The sequence below is a fragment of the Myiozetetes cayanensis genome, unplaced genomic scaffold (assembly GCF_022539395.1).
Source record: "Myiozetetes cayanensis isolate MyiCay16 unplaced genomic scaffold, myiCay2020 scf21, whole genome shotgun sequence".
Lineage (NCBI taxonomy): Eukaryota > Metazoa > Chordata > Aves > Passeriformes > Tyrannidae > Myiozetetes > Myiozetetes cayanensis.
This window is the reverse complement of record NW_026087423.1, coordinates 1,611,325-1,633,383: the sequence shown is the minus strand read 5'-3', so window position 1 is coordinate 1,633,383 and position 22,059 is coordinate 1,611,325. Positions and strand designations below refer to the sequence as shown.

Here is a 22,059-nt window from a genome sequence, read left to right as displayed (position 1 = left end):
GGCTGAGCTCTCTGGACGCGTGTGTTGATTGGCTGGGATCTCTGCACCTAGCTGCTGATTGGCTGGCTGCCATGTATGTGACTGTTCATTGGCTGAGCTGTCAGGATCCACCCACAGGTGGGTGCTGATTGGCTGGGTGGTCTGTGAGCGCTGATTGGCCCCTGGGCAGGATGGGCTGACTGGGCAGGCCGTCCGCCAGCGCTGATTGGCCGGACAGTCCATGGTGGGCGTGGCTTGCTGTGGTGGGCAGAGGCTTGCTGTGGTAGGCGGGGCTTCCCGTGATTGACAGGTAGGGTGGTCCGTGCTCAGGACCCAAGGGCAGGATTTTGGGGGCTCGGAGTGGGCCCCCTTCCCAGCCGGGAGGGCAGAGCTGGCTCTCTCCCCGCCCCCTCCCTGCCTGGAGCCCCCCCCAGCACCCACAGGGGTGTTCTCTCCCATTGGAACAGAGGGTTCCGGGGGACCCTCCTGGCAACCCAAGGCCCCCTCCGCCCCCCGGTCCCAGTCAGTGTTTGACCCCCGGGGGTGGTCTGGGTGCTGCGCCCCCCCCAGGGTCCCTGCCCTGCCATCCCACCCTTGGGAAGGGGTGTCTGTACCCCCCGGGGATCTCCCCTCTCTCCTTCACAGAGGGCAAGACCACCCTGGGTGATGCCGGTTCCCTTTCCAGGGCTCCCACTCCTATTCCTGGGGGTCCCACTCTCTTCCTGGGGGTCCTCCTCTCTGCCCAGGGAGTTTATGCTCCCTTTGGAGGGCTCCCCACCCCTTTCCATGGGGCCCTCACTCTGTCCTTGGGGGTCTCCCCTCCCTTTCTGAGGGTCCCACTCTCTGTCTGGGGGGTCCATACTCCCTTCAGGCACCGCCCAATTCCCACAGGGTCCTTACTCTGCCCTTGGAGGTCCCTGCTCCCTTCCTGGGACTCCCATTCTCTATTCCTGGGAGTCCTGCTCCCAGCCAGGAGGATGAGTGTTCCCTTCAGGAGCATCCCCCTGCCTCCTTGGGGGGTCTCAGCCCCTATTCCGGGGGATTCCACTCTTCCTAGGGAATCCGTGCTCTCTTCGTGAGCTCTCCAATCCCTTCCCGGGGCTCCCATTCTTCATTCCCAGGGGTCCTGCTCCCTGCCTGGGGGATCCCATCAGGAGCATTCCATGTCCTTCCCGGGGCTGCCATCCTTTATTCCCTGGGAAGCGAGCAGGAAGCCTGGGGGGTTCCCTTCAGGAGCAATCCCCTCCCTTACCGGGGGTCCCACTCTTTATTCCCGCGGTCCTGCTGTGTCCTGGGGTGCCAATCTCTGTTTCCGGGGTTCTGCTGTGCCCCGGGGGTCCCAATTCTCTTGCCGGGGGGTTCCCCATTCTCTCGCCGGGGGGTCCCCACTCGCAGACCGTGCGACTCCCTGTCCCCACCGCATCCCCCCGCTCCCCCCGGGGCGTGGCCGCGGGATGTCCCCGCACCCCCGGGGCTGCGGTGGCGACGCGGGGCGGTGCCGGTGGCGGTGCCGGTGCCCTCCCCCGCTGCCGGTGGCGGGGGCGGAGCGGCCTCCCCGAGCCCTATAAAGCGGGGCGTCCGCGGCGGTGCCGCAGCGAGGGCGGGGGGGTCACCATGAGCCTGATGCTGGAGACGCTGCTGGGCCCCCCGGGGGGGCTCCGCAAGGAGCCGGGCCGCGTTCCCCGGGGCTCCGCCGCCTCCAGCGGCTTCTACTCGTGGCCGGCTCCGGTGGTGGGGCGGGCGCGGGGCGCGGGGGGCGGCGGCGGCAGCGCGGCCGCGTCCTCCACCGAGAGCCTGGACTCGCTGAACGGCGAACCGCGGGCGCGCAACGAGAAGGAGCTGCTGCAGGTGCTGAACGACCGCTTCGCCGGCTACATCGAGCGGGTGCGGGCGCTGGAGCAGCAGAACCGGGCGCTGGCGGCCGAGGCGGCGGCGCTGCGGCAGCAGCAGGCGGGGCGCTCGGCCATGGGCGAGCTGTACGCGCGGGAGCTGCGGGACATGCGGGGCACCGTCCTGCGCCTGGGAGCCGAGAAGGGGCAGCTGCGGCTGGAGCGGGCCCGCCTGGCCGAGGACGTGGCGGCGTTGCGGGGACGGCTGGAGGACGAGGCGCGGCAGCGCGGGGAGCTGGAGGCGGCGGCGCGGGGGCTGGCGCAGCGCTCGGCGCAGGAGGAGCGGGCGCGGGCGCCGCTGGAGGAGCGGGCGCGGGCGCTGCGGGAGGAGGCGGAGATGCTGCGGAGGCAGCACCGCGCCGAGGTGGGAGCGCTGCTGCGGGGGGCGCGGCCGGAGGCCCCCGCCGAGCCCCCCTCGGCGCTGCGCCCCGGGGTCACCGCCGCGCTCCGGGACCTGCGCGCACAGCTGGAGGGCACGACCGCCCGCAGCACCCTGCAGGCGGAGGAGTGGTTCCGCGGTGAGTGTGCGGGGAGGGACCCTGCTCCTCCCTGGGGACACCCCTCCGGGAGCGAGTCAGAGGAAGGGCGTGCCCGGGGACCACCCCTCTAATCCCTGTGTGCTGCGCTCTGGAAGGGTTTTAGGGTGACCCCACTCCGGGAGGGGCAAGGACCCCCCATTTAAACTGTGCCTTGAGAGGACATTAGGGGACCCCCGCTCCAGGGAAGTGCAGGGACCCCCTCCATTTATACTGTGCTCCGGGAGGATGTTAAGGTGCCCCCACCCTTGTGGGAGGGGCAGGGGACCCCCCACTTAAACTGTGCTTTGGGAGGGTATTAGGGGACCCTCACTCCCAGGGGACGGCAGAAATCCCCCCTTTATCCAGTGCTCTGGGTGGGAATTAGAGTAGCCCCCCCCAGCCCCCCAGTGCCCGTGGGTGCTCTGCCCCCCACTCCCGCCCCGCAATGCGTTTCGAGGAGGGTGCCAGGATCACGGCACCCCGCAAGTTTTTGGAATTCCCCCCCACGATGCTGCAGGGTGTCCTCCTGGTCCCTGTCGGCTGGGGCGAGGCCAGGAGGGGTTCGCAGTGCGGGACGGGGGGGGTGGTACCGCATCCCTCATGCGGGAGGGGGGAGGGCAGGGAGTGGCCCTTCTTGGGGGGGGGCTCAGCACCCCGAAGCTCAGCACCCCGGGGCTCAGCGCCCACGGGCGCAGGGCGGGTCCAGCACCGCGGACAGCGGCGGTTCAGCACCGCGGGCAGCGGCAGCGCGGACCTGTGGGAGCGGGTCCCGCGGGGCGGGGGCTGCCCCGGGAACCGCAGGATCTGTGTCCCACCCTTCCTGTCCCCCTTTCCTGTCCCCCCCTCCCCATCCCCCGGGGTGTGTCCGCAGGGCGCTGCGGCAAACCCCCCCACCCCGCCTCGGCCCGGGGTGCGGTGTGTGGGTGCGGTGATGCAGGGGGTCGGGGGGGCTGTGGCACAGCCCGAGGGGGGGTCTGCGGCGAGGGTCTGCACTGGGTGACGCCCAGCACGGCGAAAACGCCCACCCAGCTGGTCGTACCCGTCCTCCTCCAGCCCCTGGCAGGAGGGAGGTGCCCTCCTTCGGGAGGGTCCTCCTTCACCTCCCGGGGCGAGGGGTGGGAAGGCGGGGAGCCCGGGGAGGCCGGGCCGGCTCAGCAGAGGACACCAGGCAGGGATGTGTGGAATGGCAGGATCTGAGGTTCCCCCAGAACCGCAGCCTCCGTCCCTGCCCCCCTCCATGTCCCCTTTCCCGCTGCAGTGAGGCTGGACAAGCTGTCGGAGGTGGCCAAGGTGAACACAGACGCCATGAGAGTGGCCCAGGAGGAGATCACCGAGTACCGCCGGCAGCTCCAGGCCAAGACCACCGAGCTGGAGGCCCTCAAAGGGACCCAGGAGTCACTGGAGAGGCAGAGGCAGGACTCTGAGGAGCGGCATCATGCAGATGTCCTGTCCTACCAGGTAACCTGGAGCAGGGATCATCTCCTGAGGAGGGACCCTCTGGCTGCCAGGGCGGAGCAGCGCTGGTGTTTTGGCCACGAGCTCTGGTACATCCTCAGGGCTGTGTGTGGGCCTTCCCCAGCCCCCTGGGATCAGGTTCCCAGAGGCTGAGGTGGTGTCCAGGCTGCCATGTCCCTCATGCACGTGATGTTGGTCACAAACGCCACGGAATTGTGTCCAAGGTTCAGGCCCTGTGCTGTGTCCCAGGCCTGAGAAGCGAGGGCTGCACTGAGTGGTGGCCTTGGACTGAGACACTGTCCCCAGCGTGATGCCCTGTCCCCATCCGCCTCAGGCTGGGATTTTTTGGTCACTGAATTTTCCAACGTGGGAGAAGCATTCCCACAGCTCGTCCTGGCTGGAGGGAGTGCTGGGAGGAGGCTGGAGTCCCCCTGCCAGGTCCCCCGAGGGAACTGGACATCCTGGAACAGCCCCTGGATGTGTCCCCTTCCCTGTGTGTCTGTGGGAGGAGGGGGCTGCAGACCCCTCTCTGAGGGCCCCTTGGTGCTGGAGAGCAGGGGACAGTTTGGGGGTGCTCTGTGTGCCCCTGCTCCTGGGGACTGTCCCCCCACAGCCCATGTCACACCCCCGCTGCTCTGTGTGCCCACAGGAAACCATCCAGCAGCTGGACAGCGAGCTGAGGAACACCAAGTGGGAGATGGCAGCTCAGCTCCGGGAATACCAGGATCTGCTCAACGTCAAAATGGCCCTGGACATCGAAATCGCTGCCTACAGGTACAGGGTGGGCAGGGCAAGGGTTGGGGAGTCTCAGCTAGGGCTGCTCAAGGTCCCCCCCGGGCTCTTCTCAGTGAGAAGGAAACCATCCATCTCCTAAGATTGATGTCCAACTGCGTGATCCAGCCCTGGAGTGTGGAGGGAAGGGCAAGGAAACCTGCCCAGCCTAGGGAGAAGGAGCAGGAGGGTGATCCAGGACAGGGCAGGAAGGGACATGGAGCTGCAGGACAGGGCTGGCAGCTCCTGGTCACGGGAGAGGAGGAGAAGCCATCACTGACTGCCCTACTCTGGTCTCTTCTTGGCAGAAAGCTCTTGGAAGGGGAGGAATATCGGCTCGAGACCGGCATTGGGATGCTCTCCTACCCCGAGGTGGTCCCCAAGGCTCCCAGCATCACCACCAACATCAAGGTGAAGAGCGAGGAGAAGATCAAGGTGGTGGAAAAGTCGGAGAAGGAGACGGTGATTGTGGAGGAGCAGACGGAGGAGATCCAGGTGACCGAGGAGGTCACGGAGGAGGAGGAGGCTGAGAAAGAGGCGGAAGAGGAGAAAGCTGAAGAGGAGGAGGAGGAAGAAGAGGAGGAGAAAGCTGAAGAGGGTGAAGAAGAGGCCAAGTCTCCTGCAAAAGAGGAGGCCAAGTCCCCAGAGAAACCGGAGTCCCCCTCAAAGGAGGAGGCCAAGTCTCCTGAAAAGCCCCCAACTCCCTCTAAGGAGGGGGCCAAGACCCCGGTTGTGAAGTCCCCAGAAAAACCTGCAACCCCCTCCAAGGAGGAGGCCAAGAGCCCAGCTGTGAAGTCCCCAGAAAAACCTGCAACCCCCTCCAAGGAGGAGGCCAAGAGCCCAGCTGTCAAGTCCCCAGAAAAACCTGCAACCCCCTCCAAGGAGGAGGCCAAGAGCCCTGCTGTCAAATCCCCTGAAAAGCCACCAACTCCCTCCAAGGAGGAGGCCAAGACCCCCACAGTGAAGTCCCCTGAGAAACCTGCACCCCCCTCAAAGGACAAGGCCAAGACCCCTGAGAAACCCTCAGCCCCCCCTAAGGAAGAGGCCAAGAGCCCGGCTGTGAAGTCCCCAGAGACACCTGCAGCTCCCTCCAAAGATGAAGCCAAACCCCCCTCTGTCAAATCCCCAGAAAAAGCCCCAACCCCCTCCAAGGAGGAGGCCAAGACCCCAACTGTGAAGTCCCCAGAGAAGCCCCCAACCCCCTCCAAGGAGGAGGCCAAGACCCCAACTGTGAAGTCCCCAGAGAAGCCCCCAACCCCCTCCAAGGAGGAGGCCAAGACCCCAAGTGTGAAGTCCCCTGAGAAGGTCAAGTCTCCTGGGAAGGAGGAGGCCCCGGCCAAGGAGCCAACCCCTGCTCCGAAGGAGCCGAAAGCCCCCGCGAAGGAGGAGCAGCCCAAGGAGGTGAAAGGCTCCCTCCAAGGAGGAGGGTAAGAAGGAGGAAGCTCCCAAGAAAGATGTCCCAGCCAAGGCAGAGGAGAAACCCAAAGAGAAGGTGCCAGAGCCTCCAGCCCCACAGGTGAAGGAGACCCCCAAGCCAGGCCCCAAACCCGCTGAAGAAGGAAAAGCCGAGAAGGAGACTCCACCAAAACCTCAGCAGGAGGTCGGCAAAGCGGCCGCCAAGGAGGCTGAGAAGCCAAAGGCTGAGGAGAAGGTGGAGGAGCCCAAGAAAGAGAAAGTGGAGGAACCCAAGAAGGAGAAGGTGGAGGAGCCCAAGAAGAAAGTAGAGGAACCCAAGAAGGAGAAGGTGGAGGAACCCAAGAAGGAGAAAGTGGAAGAACCCAAAAAGGAGAAGGCGGAGGAACCCAAGAAGGAGAAGGTAGAGGAGCCCAAGAAAGTAGAGGAGCCCAAGAAAGTAGAGGAGCCCAAGAAAAAGGTTGAGGAGCCCAAGAAGGAGAAGGTGGAGGAGCCCAAGAAGGTAGAGGAACCCAAGAAAGAGGAACCCAAAGCCCAAGCAAAACCCAAAGATGAGCCCAAGGCCAGCAAGGACCCCCCCAAGGCCGAGGACCCCTCCAGCAAGGAGGGCACAGCCCCGGAGCCAGCCCCCACTGCAGGGAAGAAGTGAGTGCAGAGTCCTGGGTGCCGATGGGCACTGCGGGCACGGGGGCTGCCCTGCCCACCCCGAGGGCCGGGCCCGGGGTGGGACCCCCAGGCTGGGCTTCCCCTTAGCAATAGGCCCTGTGAGAGCCGCAGGGTGGGCGACGCTTCCCTCGCAGAACGTGATCCCCACATTTAACACTTGAATTATAACCCAGGAGAAGAGGGGAGACCCCCCCAGGGAAACTCCCACAGGGGACCCCTCCGCCCTTCTCCCCTAAGTGCATTTATTCAATGTATGTGCAATGGATGGACGAGTGCAATGCAGAGCTGTAGCTGCTTGGGGGGGGCTGGTGGGGTCCTGCCCTGCCCGGGGTGGGGGGACTGTCCCCTGGAGCAGTGGTGGGAGAGGCTGGGAGCTGCAGGAATCGCTCCCAGACACGGGCTGGGAGCTGCAGGAATCGCTCACAGACACGCACGGGTGCACCAGGAACCTCAGCCCACTGATCTTTGCTTACTGTGCAATAACCAAATAAAAGTGCTTACGGAGACATCCTGGCTCTGCAGGTCTGTCCTGGGGGGAGGGAGGAGGGAGGGAAGGGAGGCAGGAATAGGGGTGGGATCCATCTTTCCAGAAGGAAAACACACCCCCCAAGTGCAGGCACAAAGGACCCCCCTTGTCCTGGGATGGAAACAGGGCCAGCCCCCCCACGCTTTCCCAAGGATTTCAGTGTGTTTTGTCCCTTCTCTTTTTAAAGCCTGGCTCCCAAGGGAGCGGGAGGGCCTGGATTAACCCGAGGGCTGCAGCGCTGCACCGAGGGCAGGGGCTGTGGGGCAGCAGCAGGGGGGCTGTCAGCCCTCCTGGGGGACAAATCTCTCCCTGGAGAGGGGGGCAGGAGGGACAACGCTCTCGGGAGCGGGGCTGGAGCCCCAGCTGTGCCTGCCGGGATGTGGGACAGGACCTGCACAAGGTGAGGGGGCACAGCCCAACTCCTGGTGCCAACCAGGGTGAGCTGGGGGGCTGGCATGGCCCAACCCTCCTCTCGCCTCTCCCAGGTCCCTGCCCTGCTCCCCTCCAAGCCCCCCCAGTCGCAGGGATGGTGCCGAGTGGGCCGGGAGCCAGCGCTGGCAAGGACGGGCTGGGGCTGCAGTGCGGGCTCCGCACAAGGGCTATTTTTAGCCAGCTCAGTTTTAGCCAGCTCAGCTCCCCGAGGTGGGGAGGGAGGGCAGGAGACAGGCAGCATCCCAGGAAAAGCTGTCAGAGCCCAGGGAAGGGACGCAGGCCTTGCTGGAGCCCCCACAGGACCCCACTCCCCGCCCACTGCACACACAGGACACACACACTCGTCTCCTTGGGTTCAGTTTAATCCCTTTGGCTACAAAACCGACCCCAAAATCTTGGAAAAGGAGCTGAAATGGGGGGATGGGGACACTCCCCCTGCAGGGGGGATGAGGCCCATCCCAGAGAGGTGCCCAGGGGGCTCAGCGATGGCTGAAGAACCCCTGGGGGTAGTTGAACTTGAAGGGCTTCAGGCGCAGGGGACCCCTGGAAAGGAGAAGAGGGACAGGCCATGACTCACAGGGATCAGGAAACCCCTGGCACCCACTCCTGGAGCAGACCTACACAGGACAGGCTTCAGGGCTGGCACCAGGGGACAGTGGTGCCATCAAGGTCCCTCCAGCACCCTCAGCAGGGGCTCTCACCTGACCAGGCGCAGACACATCTTCTCCTGAGGGAACTCCTTGGGCCCCTCCACGCTGGGATCGTGGGGCTCTGTCTCCAGGTACACGTCCAGCACCATGCACAGGCGCTGCAGCTGGTTGGTGAGGAGCTGGTAGCCCGGTTTGGGCCCCCACAGCTCCTTGTAGTGCACGTTGACCTCGCTCTCCATGGCCTGGGAACAGGGATGGGGTTGGTGTGGGCTCAGATCCCTGCTCTGCACTGCCAGACCCCGCTGCTGCGCCCAAGTGCCCACCCAGCAGCTCAGCCCAACATCTCCCTTGCTGTGGGCACAGAACCGCTGGGGACACCCCGAAAAGGGCCCCTCTGCCCCCCCCATTACCCGAATGTTGTCGTCGTTGCTGCTGTTCCGCTCCCCCTTCCAGTTCAGGCACAGGCTGAAGACGGGCGGGAGTGTGGAATAACCGGGATTCAGGACCACGGCCGCCTGGAGCTTGGCTGGGCAGGGAGAACGTGTCACCCCCAGGGAGGGGAAGGTGCAGGAGCCCAAGGAGAACGTCAGGAGCCCAAGAGAGAGAAGGTGGAGAAGCCCAAGGAGAGGGTAGAGGAGCCCAAGCAACAGAAGGTAGAGGAGCCCAAGAAGGTGAAGGAACCCAAAGCTCAAGCAAACCCCAAAGATGAGCCCAAAGCCAGTCAGGACCCCTCCAAGGCCCAGAGCTGCCACAGGGTAGAAGTGAGTGGAGAGCCCCAGGGCCTCCAACCAGGGGCATTTTCCACGCAGAGCCCCAGCAGCTGCCCTGGGGGTGTGGGGAGTGGGAATTCCCAGGGGAGGAGATGCTCTCACCTGTTCCCCTCTCTATCAGGGCCATGTAGTAGAGGTGAGTGTCCTCAGCCAAGCCGGCCTCGATCACATCCTTGGTGTAAGGCAGCTCCTGGGAGGGGATGAGGAATGAGCTGGTGCCAGGTGGGAGCTGGAAAGGGGCTGGGAGGGGGCTGGAAGGGATTCATCCCCATGTTTGGCACTTACAGCGTAGTCCTCAAAGGGAATGGCCGTCCACTTGACCAGGCGGGACACAACCTTGGTGGGGAAGAGCTGCTGGCACTCGCTGGACACCGGCACGACCCCGTGCTCTGGGGACAAGGACAGGGCCAGCTGAGCAGGGCAGGGCTGGGCACAAGCTCTGCCACCATCCTGCCACTGTCATGCCAGGGGGGAGGCCCCCAAAGCAGGACCTGGGATGTCGTTGTTATCCTTCACACCTCCACCGGCTGCTCAGCAGGACCAGCAGAGGCCTGGGCTGGGATCCTATGGATCCCTGGGCTGGGATCCCACTGGATCCCCAGGCTGGGATCCCCCTGGATTCCTGGGCTGTGATCCCACTGGATCCCGTGATCCCCCATGATCCCTGGTTGCTCAGCAGGCCCAGGGGTGGTTCCCCTCCTGCCATGGCCCAAATCCCTTCCCAGCACTGGGATGGCCATTCCCAAGGGGGTGCTGGGCACTGAGAGGGGCACAGCCCTCCCCTGCCCTCCCAGACCAGGGCAGCTCCCCCATCCCTGCTGCCTCCCTCATCCCTCATCCTCATCCCTGCTGCCCTCACGGACAGAGGAAATGACTGGAAACGCTAAAGGTGACACCAGCCAGCTCTCCCCTGCACAGGGACCCTGCCACTGCTCCCATCTCCCTAAGGATGGGTTGGAACGCCAGCAGGATCCTGCCACTGGATCTGTGTCCCTAAGGATGGATGAGGGGCCCAGCAGGGGACCCTGTCACTGCAGCCCTGTCCCCAGGAAGGCTGGCACTCACCGAGGGAGGCGAACTGCTTGTGCAGGGCCAGGCGGGACTGCAGGCGGCTCCGCAGCAGCTTCACGGTCAGCTCCATGTGGCTGGCACTCAGAGAGTTGTCTGCAGTGACCGTGTGCTGTGGGCAGGAGGGATGGCACTGGCACTAGCACCCCACAGCCCAGCAGGCACCAGCTGGGTGGCTCAGTGTCCCTCCCAGGGCTCAGACCATCCCGTCTGTGCCCCACACGCCCAGCCCAGACGTGAGTGTGCCGCGGTTTGGGAGCAGCTCTGAGGGGACAGCACAGGACAAGAGTGTCCCCAGAGCGTCCCCAAAGCTGCTGTGGGGGACAGGGGAGGGGGTGTGCCTTGCCTGAGGCTGATCCTTGGGGAAGTGCAGGCCTCCCAGCTTCTGCACCCACACATAGGGGTGCCCCAGCTCCGTCACGTAGTCGCTCAGGGTCACAATGCTGTGGGGACAAGGAAGGGTCATGTCACCCCAGAGCATCCCCTCACCTCGTCCCACCACTTCCAAAGCCTCCCTGACAGCCCAGGGAGGGATGTGCCATGCTGGGAGTGGGGCACTCAGCCCAACCACCCCCCACTCACCCCACTTTGTCGAACTGGAACTGGTTGGCCGGGTTGGGGGTTTTCCTCCCGTGGTCTCCGGGGTAGAGGCAGTTGAGGAGGGAGTCTGGGGACAGCAGGTCCCTGCAGGAGGAGAGGAGAGCTCAGCCAGAGGCAGCCTGGGCTCCACACCTCTCTGGGGTGGCCACTAACAGGCCCCAAACCCAGAGAAGGGGATTATGAGCTCCATGAGTTCAGGACCAGAACGGCTTTCCCTGAATTCCTCTCCTAAAGATCTGTCTCCACCCTGGCTGGGAAGAAAATGGGAATCACAGGGTACTGACTTCCCAGGAGGCTGCTCCCTCCAGTGCATGTCTGACTGTATTCCCAAGCCTGACCAAGCCCAGTGGGCTGTAGGATTTGGGGTCTGGCTGAAGGCACAGCCTCCCTGGTTTGGGGTAACACAGCCAAGGGCAACAGGAGGGAGAGAACACCCTTGAGCTGCTGCCACAGAGGGTTTGGGGTGTCTACAGTGAAGAGAGAACCCCAAGGGGATGGGGAGGCTGCACATGGGATGGGCTGGGAGGCAACATCTGATTCCAGGTAAGTCCAGACCAGCCTCTCCCACCTCCCTCTTCCTCAGGCACCTCCTCCTGTCCCAGGGAGAGCCACAGCAGAGCTGGCAGCTTGCGGGAGCTCCCTGGGCAGGCCCCCAGAGCTGCCACTTCAGCTATTCCTCACCTCAGTCAGGCTCCAGAGGGCCTCTGGGGAGCACAGGGAGAGGCAGCTGCGTCTCCAGAGCTCAGGACAAGGTGACCTGAGGAGCAGGGGGGTGAGGAGCTGACAGCACGGCCTGGGGGAGGGAGGCTGAATGGGACAGCGGGAGAGGCTCTTCCCAGCTCCTGACAGCTCTGCCAAAGGCTCCCAAACTCCCTGCTCCTGGCTTGGCATGGCAGAGGGAGAGGAGGAAGGTGCCCTGGCTGTGCAGGGCTCCTGGATCCCATGGGATCCTTGACCAAAGAGCTCCAGGTTGGAGCCCACCAGACCCCCTTACCCGGCACTGATGGCCGTGGTCATCTCCATGGCCGTGGTGACCTTGGCCTTCACCGTCATGACGTTGAGGTTCATCAGGTAGTGGAAGGTGAGGTGCAGCACGTTCTCATCTGTGCCAGAGCAGGGACAGCATCGGTGGCTGCTCCAGCCCAGAGCCACCCCCCACCCTCTGCTGGGACAGCCAGGGCAGAGGGGCAGTGTGGGAACACCTGGATCCACTGGGACCCCAACACGACCCCACCAGCATTTCCCAGGTGGTTCTGCCAGGCCCAAGACGCCACGAGAAGAGAAAAGCTCCCAGTGGGATGGAGGAGCTGCAGGGCAAGGTCACCCCCCCATGCGTGGTGGGTGAGAGGAGCTCCCTCCATGGAAGGCTCAGGAAAACCCTTCCACCCCCCCCCAGCTCTCCCTGAGGACCCCAGGGTGCTGTTGGGCTGTCCCTGTCCTGCTGTCCCACCCCAGAGCCCTCACCTTTGCACTTGAGGTCGATGGTGACGGACAAGGGGTGTCTCTTGAGCATCTCCTTGCGCTTGTCGTCCAGCTGCACTCCCAGGGTGGGCCTGCGCCGCTTCTGGGGGGGAAACAGCTCTCTGAGCCTTGTCCTGCTCCTCCCCATCCCAGGGACCCCTCCTGCCCATCCCACTGCTCTTTCCTTCTCCTTTAGTGCCCCAGAATCCCAGTGGCACAGGCACAGAGCTGTCCTGGGGAGGGAGGGTAGCAGGAAAAGCTCACCCAGCTCTGGTTCCTGTCATTCCTTCAGCTCCCAGGAGCATCCCCACCCCTGGGAGACAGAGCCAAAGGCCTGCTGGCCCCAAAAGCTTCCCCACTGCAAGGGGCAGCTCCTAGAATCCCAGAATTGTTCAGGTTGGGAAAGATCCTTCAGATCATCGAGTCCAACCGTTCCCCACCACTGACCATGTCCCCAAGTGCCACATCCACACAGCTTTGAAATCCCCCAGGGATGAGGACTCCACTCCTGTCCTGGGCAGCTGTGCCAGGGCTGGACAGCCCTTGCCATGAAGGAATTATCCCTGATATCCAACCTGATCCCCCCTGGCAGAGCTGGAGGCCGTTCCCTCTCCTCCTGTCCCTGTTCCCTGGGAGCAGAGCCCGACCTTCCCCTGGCTCCCCCCTCCTGTCAGGGAGTTGCAGAGCCAGAAGGTCCCCCCTGAGCCTCCTTTTCTCCAGGCTGAGCCCCCCCAGCTCCCTCAGCCGCTCCTGCTGCTCCAGCCCCTTCCCAGCTCTGTTCCCTTCCCTGCACTCAAGGCCCTTCCCTTTACTCCTCCCCCCAAGAACAGCCCAATACACCCAGTGTTCTGCCATGTGGTGGGAGTCGAGGTCCAGACCCCCCTCAGGCTTTAATGTTGGGGGCAACCAGCACTTCCAACCTCTCCCCAGTATCCAACAGGAGTTATCTGCAGGATGAACACTGCCTTGAGGGAGTGCTGAACAACCCCTGGTGCAGAGAACGCTTTTGGCAGGGGATGGACACAGATCCCTCCCCGTTGGACACCAGCTCCCTGCCCTCAGGCTATTTATACAAAGTGGAGCAGCTCCATCTGGGATGTGAGTGTGGTGGGACACACTGGAGCAGCTTTGTATCCCGGCTCTCCTGCATTTAGGACACAAACTGGGAAATGGCACCTCCCTCGTGCCAAGAAACGCCTGGATTTAACACCAGAGCCCCTCTACACTCACAGCGTGCAGGGACCAGCTCCCAGCCCCAGCCAGGCCCAGCTCTCCCAGCAGCTCCCAGGATCCAGCAGGAGCAGGACCCAGAGCTGTCCCTTACCGTGGTCTGCTCCTCCTCCGCGTCCGAGTCGCTCTCGTCGTCTGCACAGAGAGAGGGGGGTGAGCAGGGACCACCCAGGGCTCACTTCTCCCTCCACCAGCCCCTTCTCCAAGGGAAGTTCCCCCAGACATCCCTCTCCCAGCAAAAGGAAGCTGCAGACACTCAGGAACGTGTCCCCCAGGCAAACCCCCAACTCACCCTGCGAGTCCTCGGGGGGCTTGTACAGGGCCTTGGCTTCCTCCACGCTGCCCTCAATGGCCACCACCAGCTTCTTGTCTGCAGGGGAGACAGGAGAACTGAGCTGGGGGTCACCCTTCTGCCAGGAGAGGCTCCTGGCAGGGCAGCCCTGTCCCCAGAACTCCTGCTTCCCAGCAGGAAAACCTCCAAGCAAGGGTCAGTGAGAAGAGCAGTTGTCTGGAAGGTTCTGTGGGGCCACCACAGGGCTGGAAGTCCTGGGCAGGATGGGGGCAGAGGGAGGAAAATGCTGGGTGTTGTGGGACTCTCCCTGCAAACCATGGAGGCCAAATCCTTATCAGGAGCCAGGAGGGACTGGGGTCTGGCTGGCACGGGCAGGGATGAGCAGCAGTGTCACCATGGCTGTGGATGTCTCTGAGCAGGGACCTGCTGTGGCCACGTGCCACGGTGTCCTTCCATGCTCCCCTGCTCCCAGAGTGGTATAAGAGCTGGTGACACCACATCCCTCTCCATCCACACAGCCCACTGGGATTCCTGACCCCTTCCAGCAAATCCCTCCCAGCTCAGGAAGCTCCAGAAAGCCCCTCAACATACAAAGCTTCCTGAAGGGATGAAAGCTTCCAGATGATCCGTGGAAAGGCCTCTGCAAGGCCAGGGAAAGGCACCCCCTGCCCTGGAGTCCCCCCAAACCACAGGTGGCAAGAGGCAGCGCCCACCCCACAGGGTGACAGCTCTGGGGAGGCTGTGACAGCACTGAGCCAGCTCCCAGGCTGCAGGGACATCCCTGCCGACCTTGGGAAGAGGGGAAGGGGTGGGAAGGGAGCTTCCCAAGCAGTTCTCCCGGCCAGGCAGCTGAGCCAACAAGGTTTCAAATGCTGCTGCCTCACTGCTCCGGCCATGGGGCCACCTCGGGCTCAGCACAATCCCACAGCACACGGGCTGCAAAGACCCCCCCAGAGCGGTGATTCCTGCAGGCAGGAGTGAAATCTGGCCTGTGGGGTGATCCCAAAGCCCTCTCCAAGGGTCGTGTTCCTGCTCTGTGCTCACCACAGGCCTGTCCATAGGCGCTGGCTTGGACAAAGAGGACGTAGAGGGGCGGCGGGAGGTGCCGGGCGGTCTCGTACTGCTTGTGTGCCTGGTCGAAGGGCATGAACAGGTATTCCTGGACAGGCAGGGAGGCCTGGGAATGACAGGGACAGCCTTCAGCACTGGGAAAGGAGCAGCTCATCCTCCTCACCCACCCCTGAGCCAGTGGGAGATGGAGCCAGCACCGGGTTAAACACCCTGGGCACGGCGAGCCCCAGGGAAGGGCCGGCCTGGCCTCGGCTGGGAAAGTTTTGGAGCTGAAAATAACCCAGTTCCTCCTCCTGTTCTTCCCTCCCAGGGCAGTCTCAGGGGGCTGGAGCAGCGTGGGACTCTCCAGGGAAAGGCCCATTTAGCGGCTCCTCCAGCTCCGCAGGAATTGCCGCATAAACAAGGAGGCTCCGGAGGGGTCTCGAGCTGCCCCTCAGCCCCTGGGAATGAAACCTCTCCAGATCCAAATCCAAAGCAGCCCAGGCACTGCCCTTGGGAGCACGACCTCAGCTCAGCCCCCAGGACCTTGTCCCCTCCTGCAGAGCTCAGGTACCTGCATGATGCTGTTGAGCCGAGGCTGGAGGCTGCTCAGATATTCCTTCTTCACCTCGATCTCCTTCAGGATCTTCTCCTTGCTGGTCAGGCATTCCTTGTACTTCTCTGCCAGCCTGCGGGTGGGAATTCTGTTACTGCCACACGCCAGAGCTGCAAAACCTGCCAGGAGCCAGCTGGGTGACAGGCCCCAGCCCTCACAGCTCACTGCAGCAACCAGGAGAGCTCAGACACAGCACAAAGAACTCGCTCCTAAAGCCAAGGGCAAGTGGAGGAAGGAAGGAACTGATGACAGATGGAGAACGAACGGGGAGACAGAGGGGAAGCTCAGCCTTGTGCTCTGAGCAGGGGCAGCAAGTGGAGCTCTGCTCCCACACCTGCCACGACCCCACCGAGCTCCCAGAGAGGCTTTTCCACTTCATGTCATGTGCCATGGTCAGGGTGCACCACAGAAAGCCCAGGGAAATCAAAGCCCACCACGATGCTCCAAGCCCTGGGGTTAGGGAGAACATGTTACATCTCGTGCAAGCCCTTCCTCAGCAGGAGCAGGGAAGCTGGGAATGGGAGCGAGCTGTCCAGGACAAGCCCCCTCTGAGGGGGAACAGACCTGACACTGCAGGACTTGGAAACTGTTTCCAAGCAAAGCTGTATTTGTGAGGGGCAACATGCCCCCCAACAGGCTCCTACACAGGATCTGTTGTCCACTTTTCCCACCCCTTCCCAAAACAGAGCTACTGAAATGCCTGCACTCCCTCCAGAGGCACCCTGCAGAGGATTCCAAAGCCCATTCAGCACTCCATGGGCTTGCACAGCTCAAAGCACCAAGGTAAGTCATGGATGGATGTGAATGACCCCAACATGGGAATTACCCCAAGCACCACTGGCATCTGCTCCTGTCCCACCTCAGCAGTGGGAGGTGCACAGTGGCATTCCCTGGATAGCAGGGGGTGAGGACTGGGAATTCCAAGGCATCTCAGCCATTTAACTGTGGGTCTCCACCAGGTTTGCAAGGACCATTTTAATCAGAACCCTCAGAGATCTCCAGCTCGTGTGCCTCAGGCAGAGCCAGCTGGGGGATCCCAGCTGTGCCTTCCACCAGGAAAAAGAAGCCAGGTTTGAGGGGAAGGGCCTGGGAGAGGGAAAGCACAAGGGTTGCTCTCCTGGGCTGCCCTCACGCAGCACATTCCAGGAAGGATCTTTCCAGAAGGCTGGCCCTGGATGCTGCCTGACTGTTTTCCAAACACAGGAATGCTGGGTCATGTTTGCTTTTCCCCCAGGACAGGAGTCAGGGAGCAGCTGAGCCCCAGGACAGTGTGACAGGGTGGATGTTTGGCAGCTCCACCCCTGGCAGCAGCTCCAGCCCAGCCAGGCTGGGCTCCTTCTGCTCCCTGCAGACAGAACAGGAATGAGCAGGACATGAAAGAAAACTCCCTGACCTGAGGAACAAGGATCACACCAAGCCCAGCTCCACACAGAGGGAATCTCCCAGTCACACAATAAATGTGTCACTTGTTATACACTGACTGATCCAAGAGGGTGTGAAAACCTTCAGCCCCCACGTTTGCTCTCCCAGCAGCTCCAGGTGCCTGTCCAGATCCCTGGAATAGGGACAGGGAGCAGGGACACCCAGCAGCTCCAGGCTGTGCCAAGCCAGGCTGGGCTCCTTTGCTCCCTGCAGATGGAACAGGGATCACCAGAACACGAAAGAAAACTCCCTGACCTATGGAAAAAGGATCCCACCAAGCCCAGCTCCACACACAGGGAATCCTGAGCCAAGGGCTCAGCCAAGCAATAGTTGTGTCACTTGCTCCACACTGATCCAAGGGGGATGAACTTTCATCCTCTGTGTTTGCTCTCTCAGCACCTCTGGGTGCCTGCCCAGATCCCTGGAATAGGGACATCCAGAAGGGGAGCAGGGACAGGGAGCAGGGGCACTGCTGACCCACCTCTTGCGCTGCTCCAGCTCCCAGTCCAGCCGGGCCAGGGTCTGCTGGTGGGGCTCTGCCAGGGTGATGGCAGGGCGGCTGATTTCAGGGGGGGCCTCTCTGTAGAACTCCTCCAGGCTCACCAGCTCGATCTCCTCGTGTTTGGACCTGCAGGGACAGGTGGATCAGCTCAGGGAAGGGTGGGAAGGGCTGCACCACAGCTGGACTCGAGGTGCTCCACAGGAGTGTTCCACTGCTGCTCCCTGCCCCAAATTCCCTCTCTGTGAACCACCCTCTCAGTGAGCTGAGCCTGCTTTCTCCTCCACTGTCTGTGCCTAAAGGGGCTCTAGGAGAGCTGGAGATGGACGTGGGACAAGGGCCTGGAGGGACAGGACAAAGGGAAACAACTTCCCACTGCCAGAGGAATATTGGGAAGGAATTGTTGGCTGTGAGGGTGGGCAGGCCCTGGCCCAGGTTGCCCAGAGAAGCTGTGGCTGCCCCTGGATCCCTGCAAGTGTCCAAGGCCAGGTTGGACGGGGCTTGGAGCAACCTGGGCTGGTGGAAGGTGTCCCTGCCCATGGCAAGGGGTGGCACTGGATGAGCTTTTATGTTCCTTCCAGCCCACACCATTCCATGGTTCCATGACAGCTGGAACACCCGCTCTCCTCCCGCAGGGGGCTCAGGCAACGTGGCAAGAGCTCCCAAACACTGGAAGCCTCCACCCCATCCCATCACTGTTGCTGCCTCTGCTCCCTGGCCAAACTCACTTGAACTCCAGGCACTTGGTGATCTCCTTCTGCAGGTGCATCACCTCGTAGAGCAGGTTCTGGAGCTGCAGGTGATAGGCATCCACCTTCTGCTTCGCCTGGAACATGGACACGGCCGGAGCAGGGATGGAGCTGTGCCTCCCAGGAGCCACCAACACCCTCCCCCTCACCACACCACCTTGGGACAGCTGCTTTTAGGTTTGGCAACGATTTTTTGTGGGGAAGAATGACATTTTTAAGGACTGGAGAAGCAAAGATTGTGACACATCAGACTGATTTTTCTCCTTGCAGCAGGTTTCAAAGCCAAGGCATGGGACAAGCACACGGACTGAGTCCCCTCTCCAAGAACTCTGGAGCTTCCAGGGCAATCCTACACCCCTTTATGCACCAGATGGGGCTTTCTGACCCCCCACCATGTTCAAGACACAGGCACACAGCCCTCCTTCATTAATCACTACAGTTACAGCTCCCCTGCACCCAGTGGGCGTTTTCCAGGCTCGGATCTCTGGATAAACCCCCAACCCAATCCCCACGGCCTGGCTGGCGCGTTAACTCCTCACACCACGTGCACCCTGAGACAGAAGAAGCAGGGAGAGCCCCACCTGCCCCCCCTAGATGCCAGGCTGGATGCCCCCCCTCACCTCGTGGGTCTGGTCCCTGCCTTTCTTGAGGCGGATGTGGGCCAGGCGGTTGAGCTTCTTCAGGGTCATGAAGTGCACACAGCTCTGCACGCGCCGCTCGTCAATCTCCGCGGCCTGGGGGGCGGCAAGAGGGGTGGGATCAGGACTGGGGGATGGCTGGAACCACGCAGAGCCTTCATCCAGGGTCTGCTGGATCACAGGGACCCACTGGAAAGAGCTGGGAGGGGGGTCTGGGCTCCTCAGGAATCACTCCAGGGATTATTCACAGTGGTAGGAACAGAGGTGGTTGAGCCTCAAGCACTGAGGTGTCCCAGGAGTCTGGGATAAGGGAGGCTGTTCCATTTCCAGGGCTCAATCCCCGCTCCAGAAGCCTGGAACAAGGGAGGCTGTTCCCACTTCCCTGCTCCAGCAGCCTGGGACAAGGGAAGCTGTTCCCATTTCCAGGAGTTCAATCCTGACCCAGCAGTCTGGGACAAGGGAAGCTCTTCCATTTCCAAGGCTCCATCCCTGCTCCAGAAGCCTGGAACAAGGGAGCCTGTTCCATTTCCAGGGCTCAATCCCTGCCCTAGGAGTCCAGGACAAGGGAGGCTGTTCCCATTTCCAGGGGCTCAATCCCTGTCCCAGCAGACTGGAACAAGGGGAGCCTGTTCCAATTCCAGGGGCTCCATCCCTGTCTCAGGAGCCCAAGACAAGGGAGGCTGTTCCATTTCCAGGGGCTCAATCCCTGTTCCAGGAACCTGGGACAAAGGAAACTGCTGCATTCCCAAGGCTCAATCCCTGCCCAAGGAACATGGGAAGCTGTTTCCTTTCCCTGACTCTCCCCAGGAGACACCCCAGCTCCTTCCCCTATTCTTCTGGGATTAATGGGAAAACCTCAAAGCACAGACCCACTACACCACCTGCCAAGGCCTCTCCTTACGTTTTCCTTGATTCCCCGGCTCTTGAGCTCCTGGATCTCTGCCATGAGCCTCTGGAGCTCCTGGCAGGTCTCCCTGTAGAGCTCGTAGTCCTTGATGGGGTCCCGCAGATCCACCTCGCTCTCCTCGCTGTAGTACCTGACGTCCTGCAGAGGGAAAAGCCACATTCCAGGGCTCATTCCTCCTGCTGGGAAGGGCTCTGGGAGACACAGCCCCCGGATCTGCCTGTGAATCCCATGGCTTTACACACGGAGAGGACTCAGGAATTCACAGTGGGAATTTCAGAGGTTCGCAAATCCTGGAATCCCAGAGTGGTTTGGCTGGAAGGGACCTTAAAGATCATCTCATTCCATGGACACCCTCCGCTAGCCCAGGTTGCTCCAACCTGGCCTTGGACACTTGCAGGGATCCAGGGGCAGCCACAGCTTCTCTGGACAACCTGTTTTCCCTCCGGGAGACAGGAGGCCAGCCTGGAGCAGGAGTGGGCAGGTCCCTGATCCCTGTGCCTTCCATACCTGCTCGGGGTCTCCCTTGCCCCGTTTCCCCTCCAGAGGCACATCCGAGCGGATCACCTTGGGCTTCCTCTTCTTGCTGGACTCTGAGGACATGGTGAGGCCAGCAGGGCTGGGGAGGGGCACAGGGGGGTCACAAAACCACCTGGGTGGGATCAGGGTTGTCCCAGAATCCCTCCCCCAGCCTGTCCCGGGCTCTGCAGGGTCCCGGGGCAGCCCCTGCACCTCCCATTCCCAGGGTTTCTCCCACCAGCTCCTCCCAGCCCCAGCAGCACAGAGGGTCTGGGGTCTCTGCTCCACCACAGCCCCCCACCCCAGATCAGGACCCTCTGCTCTCACTGACCCCCCCAGACCCCAACACACAGGGCCTCCAGAGCCTCGCCCCAGACCCCCAGCGCTGTGGGATGGGGGGGTCTCTGCTCCTCCAAGCCCCCCAGATCCAGCACACAGGGACTCCACTCCGCCTTAGCCCCCAGACTGGGGACCCCCTCCTCCAGGAGCTCCTCCAGGCAAGGAACCCACCCCTCCTCCAGAGCCCCCCCGACCACAGCACCCCAAACCCAGGGGATTCTGCTTCACCAGAGCCCCCCTAGACCCTCTGACCCCCCAGAAACCCTTCCGGAGTCCCCCAGACCACCGACCCCGGGGCTCCCCCACCCCAAACCACAGCACACCGGGCCCAAGGTCTCAGCGATCCCGGACCCTCCGCCCCTTCGAACCCCCCCCAACGCCTCCACTCGGGACCGTTCCCTTCTGCTGAGCTCCCCCAGAGCCGGGACCCTCCGCTCCCCGCGAGCCCCCCCAGACCCCCAGCACACCGGCCCCGGGACCCTTCCCTCCCCTTGATCCCCCAGAGCCCAGCACACCAATCCCGGGACCTTCGCCCCCCTGGAGCCCCCCGCCCCAGGCCCCAAAACACCGATCGATCCCGGACCCTCCGCCCTTCCAAGCCCCCCAGACCACCAACCCCGGGACCCCTCGGCTTCCCCGGAGCCCCTTCCCAACCCCGCACACGGATCCCGGTCCCTTGTCCCCCCCGAGCCCCCCATCCCATCCCGGTGCCCCCGGGGGTCCCGCCCGCTCCCCGCTCTCACCGCCCGCCTCACACCGCGCTCTCCCGGAAGTGACGTCACAAAACAAGCAAGCGCGGCGCGGAGCGGCAGCGGCGCGAGGCACGGGTTGCTACAACGCCCCCTGGCGGGCGCCGCCAGCCTGGAGGAGCGCGAGCCGGGGGTGTGGCCCCGGAAATGGAGGCGTGGGCTTTAATCGAAGGGGCGTGGCCAAACCCCCATTCACAAGCTCCGGGGGTGTGGGGGGGGCAGCCCTGGGGAAGGGGAGGGGGACGGGACCCCCGCGATGGGCCCACGGGTGGGGCTGGGGGGCTCGTGGGGCACAAGGGCACCCGCAGGAACGGGGGGGAGCATTCGGGTAGGGGGACTCGGAGGCACCGGGGGATCCACGGGTTTGCGGTGGGATCACTTTTTGGGGATGGGGTCCTAGGGGATGGAGGGGGGTTTACGTGGGGTCAGGGGGGGCTCGAGAGGGGGTCCCTCGTGGTGCTTGGGGTATCCATGGGGTTGGGATGGGATCCCCGATGGGGCTGGGGGGGCACCGGATGGGGTCCCCGGTGATGGGGGGGGGTATCCACGGGGTCGGGGGAGGAGCATGGGATGAGGTCCCCAGTGGTCCATGGGCTTGGGGGGAGCATGGGAAGTGGTTCCTGATGGCACTGGGGATATCCATGGGTGTGGGATGGGACCCCCAGTGGTGCTGGGGGTATCCATGGGGCTGGAAAGGGCACGGGATGGGGTCCCCCAATGGCACTTGGGGTATCCATGGGCTTGGGAGGGCTTGGGATGAGCTCCCCAGTGGCACTGGGAGTATCCACGGGCATGGAATGGGGTTCCCAGTGGCACTTGGGGTATCCACGGGCGTGGGATGGGGTTCCCAGTGG

At 63.1% G+C, this 22,059-nt stretch overlaps 2 protein-coding genes across 3 annotated transcripts; one reads left to right on the top strand and one right to left on the bottom strand.

Annotated features, from left to right (window-relative positions):
* Nucleotides 1–1,590: 1,590 nt before the first annotated feature.
* Nucleotides 1,591–7,197, top strand: NEFH (neurofilament heavy chain). The gene is given in 5 exon segments (XM_050318252.1): nt 1,591–2,386; nt 3,645–3,844; nt 4,491–4,615; nt 4,921–6,016; nt 6,018–7,197. Coding segments are annotated over 5 exon segments (2,871 nt in total). The 5' UTR covers nt 1,591–1,593; the 3' UTR covers nt 6,675–7,197.
* A 798-nt stretch (nt 7,198–7,995) lies between these two features.
* On the bottom strand, nt 7,996–21,359 carry THOC5 (THO complex subunit 5). 2 transcript variants are annotated; one of them, XM_050318274.1, is made up of 20 exons: nt 21,200–21,359; nt 20,109–20,217; nt 19,596–19,739; nt 18,677–18,790; nt 18,036–18,133; nt 17,290–17,436; nt 15,345–15,459; nt 14,765–14,897; nt 13,721–13,798; nt 13,523–13,563; nt 12,202–12,301; nt 11,732–11,840; nt 10,720–10,821; nt 10,484–10,580; nt 10,135–10,249; nt 9,355–9,458; nt 9,172–9,259; nt 8,710–8,825; nt 8,351–8,541; nt 7,996–8,192 (listed from the first exon to the last, which is right to left on the bottom strand). In XM_050318274.1, the coding sequence occupies exons 2-20, from the start codon at nt 20,199–20,201 to the stop codon at nt 8,129–8,131; spliced, it is 2,049 nt and encodes a 682-aa protein (XP_050174231.1). In that variant the 5' UTR covers nt 20,202–20,217; nt 21,200–21,359; the 3' UTR covers nt 7,996–8,128. The 2 variants fall into 2 exon arrangements, with proteins under 2 accessions (XP_050174231.1, XP_050174232.1); XM_050318275.1 differs by lacking the exon at nt 21,200–21,359 and adding an exon at nt 20,628–20,646.
* Nucleotides 21,360–22,059: the final 700 nt, after the last annotated feature.

Excerpts from the sequence above, each read along its gene's own strand:
- THOC5 (XM_050318274.1), bottom strand. The coding sequence starts at position 20,201 with ATGTCCTCAGAGTCCAGCAAGAAGAGGAAGCCCAAGGTGATCCGCTCG. Across the intron at positions 11,841-12,201 it reads CATCGACCTCAAGTGCAAAG|ATGAGAACGTGCTGCACCTC; the intron begins GTGAGGGCTCTG and ends GCTCTGGCACAG. Across the intron at positions 8,542-8,709 it reads GCAACGACGACAACATTCGG|GCCATGGAGAGCGAGGTCAA; the intron begins GTAATGGGGGGG and ends CCCTGTTCCCAG.